Source organism: Charadrius vociferus, unplaced genomic scaffold (genome assembly GCF_000708025.1).
Source record: "Charadrius vociferus isolate BGI_N301 unplaced genomic scaffold, ASM70802v2 scaffold365, whole genome shotgun sequence".
Taxonomy (NCBI): Eukaryota; Metazoa; Chordata; class Aves; order Charadriiformes; family Charadriidae; genus Charadrius; species Charadrius vociferus.
Genome location: NW_009648559.1, coordinates 854,887 through 863,397, shown reverse-complemented (window position 1 = coordinate 863,397; position 8,511 = coordinate 854,887). Strand labels below are relative to the sequence as shown.

The 8,511-nt window shown below is 41.9% G+C and overlaps 1 protein-coding gene across 1 annotated transcript in view; it reads left to right on the top strand.

Moving 5' to 3' along the window:
- The first annotated feature begins 162 nt into the window (after positions 1-162).
- MESDC2 (mesoderm development candidate 2) overlaps positions 163-8,511 on the top strand; it is a 14,337-nt gene continuing 5,988 nt past the window's right edge. Inside the window, exons 1-3 of the mRNA XM_009886154.1 lie at positions 163-174; positions 270-305; positions 1,607-1,747. Coding sequence (XP_009884456.1) covers positions 163-174; positions 270-305; positions 1,607-1,747 — 189 coding nt within the window. The remainder of the gene's footprint in view (positions 175-269; positions 306-1,606; positions 1,748-8,511) is intronic.

Below are 8,511 nucleotides of genomic sequence, written 5' to 3'. Positions count from 1 at the left end.
CGGGCCGGGCTCCACCGCAGTGTCGCTGTGGTGGGGGGCAGCGGCCCCGCGCTCCGCGGGCAGGGGGCCGGGCCGGCTTTGCGCTGGGGTAGTCAAAGAGCCCACCCTCCGGCCGGGCCTCACTGGCGCGGGAAACACGGTACGGGGCATTGCTACGGCGGCATGTACACACAAGTATTTCCCTCAGCACTGGTCTTGACCCCCTTTTTTTAAACCGATGCAAATTAATTTGGCATGTTTCCCTCATGTTTCTGCCGTTGTTTTTGAAGGCCGGTTACCGTTTGTTAGAATTTAGCGGGGAAAAGGTAAGCCTGTATACGGGGAAGCCTCTGCAAAGACGACTCGCTCCTCTGGCCTGTGTCCATCCTGCAGCACACCAAGGACTTCATGAGACGATTCTTGTCAAAAGGAAGATGTTATGCTCAGTAAATCTGAAGCGCACGAGTAAATGCCATTAAACAATAATGAAATTAAAGTTGCTAATTGGGCTGGAACAAGTTATAAGAAGATGGGTTTAATGCTGCCTGGGATGCCTCCAAAGGGAATACAGGGGTTGAGAAATGATGGTGATGAAAGTATTGATGTCCCACACATGAGATTCTCTCCTGTTATACAGTATCTCCATCAATGTAATCCTGACTAATCAGAGGCCATGTTGAAACCGCATCTTACATTTGTTACATATTTTGCTGCAGCTTAAGCTGCAGCAAAATAATAACATTCTTTTGCTCCTTTCAATCAGACTTCCCTTCTGAAGTTAGCCTCTTAATTCTAGGCATTTACAATGCATTTAGCAGGCTACAGAAATCCAGAAATACGTTTGTCCCAATTCAGTTACGTCCTGCTACGTTCATACTATGGCAGGAGTGTAAGTGACCTTGAAAAAATGAGAATTGGCCCAGGGTGCTCACTTGCAGGCCAGATCCAACAATGTCCTGGCACAAACAGAGCCCATCTAATGGACTGCATACATTTACAGAGCGTCAGACAAGTTTATTTGTACTTTTTCTCACCCGTTAGCCAGGGGAACCCTTGGCCTTCTCTTCTGACTTGTGGAGAGGGACGCGAGCGGGATGAATACAGACGTGACAGTGGAGGGTAACAGCTTCTGGGGGGAACCCCTGCCATAGAGCCAGACTTGAAGAAAGCGGCAGATACTGGTCTCTGGGTGTGTCGAAAATGGGGCAGTTCTCCACCCATCCCTCCTCACAGAAACTGTGTGAAGGAAATTCTGTTTACTTGAGTCAGATTATAGCACTTTAAAGGAAGGTCATGATTTGGGCCTAAACAATTTTGGCCTACTGCCAGCAGCTCGTTTTCGAAACTATAAATAGGAATGATTTCAGAATACTCTGAAAAATAAAAATCAATGGGCAGGAGAAGCCAGCTGAATTGTATCTCGAAATATTTCCAGATATGTCCTTAAATGAGGCAGTGAGATATTATTTAGCACGAGGAATGCCTTTCATAAATATTAACCTAGTTTATTTTTAATGAAGATTGACTGCATTTAATTAGGGTTTGAAAGATTTCATTTTAGAAAACTTAGGTCTCGCCCCTGGCTAGAAGACGTGTTAAATGACCTAATAATCTTTTCCATTTTTAGATGCTGCCGCCCACCATGATGCTGCGTGTGATTCGGGCCATTCCCCGAGGACAAAGCGGAGAGATTCTTGGTCTGGACAGTTCCTGCTGCGGCTCCTCCACCAGCCTTCCTCCCAGCTGCCCACACCAGAAAGACACCGAGGTCATACCCCGTGGCAGCTCCTAGCAGCTGACAGGGCCACCAAAGCTCTTAGTAACTGCTAGAATATAAAGCAAATATTCTTTGAGCTCCTTTGATCTGTCCACAAGACTGATCCACTGCTTATTAGCCGCAAGAGGCAAACCCAGTAATTATTGCCATATAGTGGGTGTTGCTTGTGAACAGTCTGTCTTCAAGGCAGTTGTTGCCAAATGTCATTTTCCGCCAGTAGTACCCCTGGATGTTCAGCTCTTCTGCACGTGAAATGTATGATGAAGAGTGACCTTTTTGGTTTGCTGTTGGGAACAAAATTAATGTAGAAAATGCCACCTTAAGTGGTCATTTTTGCCATGAAAGAGGCATTTTTTGGAACAGCTGCCTGTTCGATCCTTCCTACAGGCTGCGTTGTTGCTCCACAAGTATGCCTGGCCTGGCTAGGTTCAAGATCTGGGTTTACCATGGTTATTATTTGACCATCAACACATAACCTTACTGTAAAAGGGAGCCTTGAAGAGACATTCTCTTGGGTCCAGTAATTTGAGTAGAATTGAGGATCAGCTAGTTATGTGCTTTAAAGGTCCAGCAGATGTGTCTGTGTGGTTTCGGAGGAAACTTTTACTCAGTGATGTTTGGGGTGGGTATTTCCTTCATAAGCCTTTTGCACCTGTCTTTCGAGGAGAATGTGTGCATACCCATTTATTTCGTGGCTGCTGAGTCCAAAGGTGTCCCGCAGGACTTGGGCAGTTCTGTGGACTGGTGTACAGACTGGGAAAACTTGCAAATCAAGTGGCCGTGCTTGGCTTTAAAAAGATTTCAGTGACAAAGTCTGAATGAAATAACTCTCTGGGGCTCAAAACAGCAGGCATTGTCAGATATAAGGGATTAAAAGGCTTTTTAATGTGGCTTAGTAGTGTACAGAAGATTGGCTTACTTGTATGAGCTCTTCTTTCGTCACATTGATCTTTATTTTGCATTGTGCTTAGTACAACAGAAACCAGAGGTTGAAGTCTTCTTTCCTGAATCATCTGACAGGACTTGGCCCTGTTACTGCTTATTAAAATCTCTTTTTTTTTTTTTTTTTTTGTGAAGGAGGAATTGATTTTTGCCACTGTAGCCAGTGTTGAGTAATAGCTAAAGAATACCAAGTTGTAATAATTTTATGAATGCTGTATGGGGCCAGGTTGGTGAGAGGAAGTTACTATACAGCAAGTTACACTGCTTTATACTACTTTTCCTGTATAGATGTATTGATCTAACTTAATAGGGAGCTGGCTGGTGAAGGAATAAAAGGCAATTTGGTGGTTCCCGTGTCAGCTGTATGTGGCCAAACCGATGAGGTGGTAATTGCGAGACGATAGCTCCAATTCCAAGGGATGCAGCTGGTTTGTCAGGCTGGGAACTAAAAGGATAAAGTTGGTAGAGCCTGACAGAAGAAGTAATTTAACACAGCGGCAGATTTTGCAGAGGAGGCTGGAAGAAGCCAGCCCTCTGCAGCAGTGGTAAGGCACACAGAAGGACAGGCAAGTGTGCTGACTGGTCTATTGTTTGTAAGATCTATTTTGTCTTAAATGGTTTGGTGCTAAGTGTTTTGTGGTCAGTACTTAGAGTCATCGACTTCATCAGAGACTGAAACTGCGAGGTCTGGGTCTGTCTCAGGTCTGCAGAGGTAATCATGGTTGATACACTGGGGATGCAACCTGAGAACTAGTCTGTGGGTAGCAAAAAAAGACAGCTAGAGATCTGGAGGAATAGTTAACCGGTCACTTGTGACAGCAAAATGCAGACACAGTCACAAGTTTTGGTTTTATTTCTTTAAATATGATTTTGTTTATAAATAAGTAGCTTTTAGCATAATAGACAGGCCTTCACCTTGCTTAACCTTGGTGTTTTGATATGCGTGTTGTTGGTTTGTTGTTTTTTTTTATATGGCATAGTCAAAAACACAGTATCAAAGGTAAGAAAAGGTTTGTTACATAGATACCAGTAACGTAAATATCTCAGTTATGTCTAAAATACTGGTTAGCTCCTGTTGCTGAAACATAATACAGCAAAATGTGGTTTTTTTTTATTTTGTTGTCCTTTTATTCGCCATTTATTGTACTGTTGTTTTCACCACATACCATATATAATCGATTGGTTGTCCCCTGCTGTTACCATGGATATTTAATACATTGACATGGAAAAAAGACATTTTTATGAAAAGGAAAATGCAGCTACAAAACTCCTCTTGGACGGAATGGAAGGCTGTGCCATATTTTATGTCGACACAGCCAATAATGTTGTTCTGCTTCATGTTCTTGCCTACCATCTATGCATACAGATATCCATGGCACACCTCGTGTCCTATGAGGCAGGTGCCTAGGAGGGCGTTAGCACACACACTGCTCCTCCTGTCTGCTCTCCCTCTCTGGAGAGGGCAAGAAGGGTTTGTAGGTCAGTTGGCTTGAAATTCAGGAGCCCTTCGTGGAAGAGCGTTTTCAGAATGATGCAGGACAAACAGGAATCCAAGACCCTCCCTTCAGACTCTTCGGTCTGTTGTTGGGGTTGTGTTTTTTTGAGATCAAAGGAGAACACAGTATTTTGAACAAAATGTGCAAGGGCCCACCCTTCCTGAATTGCACTTTTGGTAGTATGTTCTGTCCTGCAGCTGTAATGCTCTCAGAAGGGTTTGGGTTCCCCCCCCTTTTTTTTTAGATATGTATCATGAGAGAATTTTAATAGATGTTTTCGTAGGAGCCTCTGATCCTACACTGTTCTCATTGTGCTTGTGTGTTCCATGAGGAGAGCTGTTGGTCATTACCGGCTTAAGTCTAGCACCTTTAATTCATCAGAAGTTTGTGTAACATATTACTTACATTAGATGTAGGTGCCAAAACTGACCCGTAAACCTAAAATTAAATTGGGACTACAAAATTAATTTCACTCGGATTGGGGAAATTAGACTATAAATGGAATTCCTGTGGGAACTGTGTAAACCTTCTTTGACGTTGATTTAATGTAATTCTTTTCTTAATAGGGTAACTTTAAATTGTGTAACCAGTACACAGTTTTAACCAGCACAGATCTGTAGCTAATTTTGCCATAAGATGAGTATTAACAGGAACATTCTGTGCTGTTTCTGAATTTAAGGATTACAGTATATAGCTTTATTGCAGCTGACTAGACAGTCAGGCGTCATACCCCCTCCCCAAACCTGATCAGGTAAGTAGCACTACAAAGCTAACGTGCTCTTTGCCAAACGTCTCCATCCAGTCAATAAGTGTTAATTTATAAACTGCACATGCACTGGATAGCGTAAATTTAGGGTAAAGATTCATTTTGTGGTCAAAACTGAATTCAGAATCTGAATTTCAAGGATAATACCTGACTCAGAATTTCCTGTCCAAATCACAATAATTAACCCCTAATTTGACAGAATTTTGAATTAAAGACCTAATTTTCAGGAGTTCGAGGTCTGACTACCTCTGGAGCAAAAATCTGCTTTCTCTTAAGAGATGGCAAGTGAGTGTGCTTGTTTTATGCGTGAAATTAATTTAAGGACTGAAATTATTCTGATTCATTCAAATGTTTATGCTCTAGATGACAGCATATTTTGCTTGCTATGCTGCTAGTAACAGTATTAAAAAGCCTATTTTCTTTCTTGAGGTTTAGAAATATTGTTGTTCTTAGAGATAACGTGTTCAGGTCTGATCTTCAAGTTTTTCTCTGAATGTGACAGCATTCAGAGGTCTGAATTGATACATGCACTGTCTGCATGAGAGCTCATGCATTAGATTGTCTCTGCAGGGGACCATTTAGGGTACTTAAGATAATTTGACCTGTGAAAACATTAATTTTGAATGTCTTGCTAAAAGTAATTCAGAATATCCTGCCATTCTGTAAAATGCCTGACAGTGCTTTTAAATAGGTTAAGAATACTCTGAATGCTGGGTCATCTTAGAACTTCCTTCAAGTTGTCTGGGATCTGTTACTCAGGAAGACTTCTGTATTATTTAACACAATATTGTCCTGATCCTTTACTAAGCTGGTAGGTGCATAGTTCTAATGTCTGTCAGGCTGTATAAAGAGCACAGCTGTACACAAGACCTCAGTCATTTCAGATATTCAAAGTAATCACTAAAAGGCTGTCTTTCGCAACACCTCATTCGTCTGAGCCACTATTAAACATCTTCTAGTATTAACAGAGTTCTTAAAATGAATTAATTCTTCCAGACGATGATGTGTTGATAGCAGGTAGCCCTTGCATGTTCATTCTCCCTTCTGCATGCTTAGGGCTAATTTTCTGATCCTGTTAGGTTAATCTCTTAATTGTCCTTCCAAGAAAGTGCTGCCCTTTCCTTGATGAAGTCAAGTTCTTTGTTCTTTCCAAGGAATGTCAAGGGACAAGCTTTAAGACCCTACTGTACTATATTTGCAAAGAAAAGTAAAATGTGATGAATGAGAATCCACTTTAAAATAGAAAACTGCACACAAAAACCCCACCACCGTCGAAGACTTGAGACAACTTTTGGCAGCTAAAAATATATGTATGTTCTTTCCCTTACTCATAAGAAATAATGGTATGAGAGGTATATTTTGCACAAATATAGTTCCAAAAATGCAGGTTATATTTTTTTTAAAAAAAATAATCCCAGACTTCATTAACAGAAATTTAGAACATCCTGAATCCTCTCACATTACAGCTTGACCCAACCCTGCTCAATAATGAAAACAGTTTACATCGACAGGGGAAGGTAGATTTGCCTTTCTGATAAGGCATAACTTTGCAATTGAAAATACTACTAATAAAATTTGTGTGTTGCAGAAGTGAAAACGATAGCCACAGCTTGAGACATTCCCTGACATGACTAGATGGGACTTTAAGCTACAAGATAAAGCCTTAAACACCTTACTTTTGCAATCTGTAATGAAAGTAGCCATCTATCATCGGGTATGTTCTGTATTCTAATGATAACGGCGTTAGCTGCTAGGCCTATAAAAACTGTTAAGGAATACAAAAGTGCTTACGCTATAAAAAGCATGTTGGTATGATTCTATAAATACTCTGAACAAAACACAATGTGCTTCAATAAAAAGAAAACGCAATTTAATTTGCCCCTGTCAGTGGTATGTATTTCTCGCTGCATTGCTTTTTTTTCTTGCATGGGAAAAAAGAATGGCAGAGTACAGCGAGGGGCTGAGTAGGTGTTTGTCCCACAGCTGACTCCACAAAGAGCATACTTTGAATGAGTTCTTCCTGGACACAGAATTCTGCCCGTATAGAGATAGTTGCAAGGTCAGAGCCAAGCATGAAAAATATCTCCCCTTCAAATTAAAGCTCTTATATGCACAACAAGGAAATGCATAGTGTTGCTTGATGCAGTGCTGGATGTACTGAACGACTTGTTCGTTTACCGAAGGGAATTGGATTACTTTTGAAATCCACTTCTGAATGTAGCACCAGATATTAAAGACTGTTAAATTTGGCTTGGTTTGTTCTAATAAGAGAAAACAGAATTGAAGAAAATATTTCCCAGTAGAAATTCAGTGGAAATACTTTATGCTGTAAGTCCAGCATTCCAAATTTGAATCTTTAGTCTTTTTTTTTTTTTTCCCAGTGAATGTGTGTGTGATCCAGTAATAACAAAAGTTACCAGAAACATATTTTAGTAAAACCTCATTAATCAGGGCAATCTGATACCGTATACCTGATGTTCATTATATTTAATGAGAAATCACTGAGCAAATGTGCTCATTAGTGACTTACTGGACAGCTTTGTGGAAGGTACTTGACTAAAACCCCGTTCCAGTTACTGTACATTTAACAAGCCTCACTGACAGCTCTGGTCTGACTGGTGCCAGTGTCTCGGGTGCCCTAGCAGGGCATCTGACGTGTCGTGGAACAGAACAACCCTCCGCACGGAGGTCACACACCCGGCTGGTTGGTTATCAGGGTGCTCAAATCTTGGATCCCACATCCTCCTCTGCCGTTTCTCATGCTGCGCCTGCATTTGGCAAGCTGCTGCATCGCGGGGCACGTCTGTCTGGTGCTTGCAAGCCCTCAGCGTCTTATCATTTCAATAGTCCTGGGGTCGGAAAGCCTCCCGAACCGATGCCCCTGCCTACTGACTGCACTTGTTCTGTAGTTGCGTGCTCCCGGTTGATTACAGGAGTATGCGCAACAACAGAATTGGGGTTGAAGTGTTCACTCCGTGGAGCGAGTTCCCCTGCCGTGACCCCACTCTCCCTCCAGCGCGGCCCCGTGGGAGCCCCCGGGTTGCTGAGGAGCCCGGCCATCCCTCGCGCCCACCGCGGCGTGTCCGCTGCATCCCGGCTTTAAACTTCTTGCAGCCCAAGTCTAAAAAGCAAAAGAGGAGATGCTGTTATTTATAATTAAAACGGCTTCTGTAAGGAAAAAATGAGTGAAGTAAGGCTATACAGACATCAATGCGTGATACGGTTTGTTTTGGGTACTGAAAAAGTAGCCTGTACACAGAAAAAAAGCCCTCTTTCTTTATTTTTTTTGTGGTGTTCAGACATTATGGTGTTGTATTTTTGTAAGAAAACAGCTTTATTTTTGAGAGTTGTCTCCTAAAAACCTAGTATTGCCGAGATGCTCGTTAAAATCAGCACAGTCGGTGCAGTGAGCCCCGCTCCTATCGCATAGATTAGTGAACGCTGGTACTTGTCACCCTGCTTTAAAAAGGAGCAACAAAAAAAAAAAAAAGAGGAAATCGCATAGCTTGTGTTCCAGGAGCTGGTCCATCACACTTAAAAAAAAAAAAAAA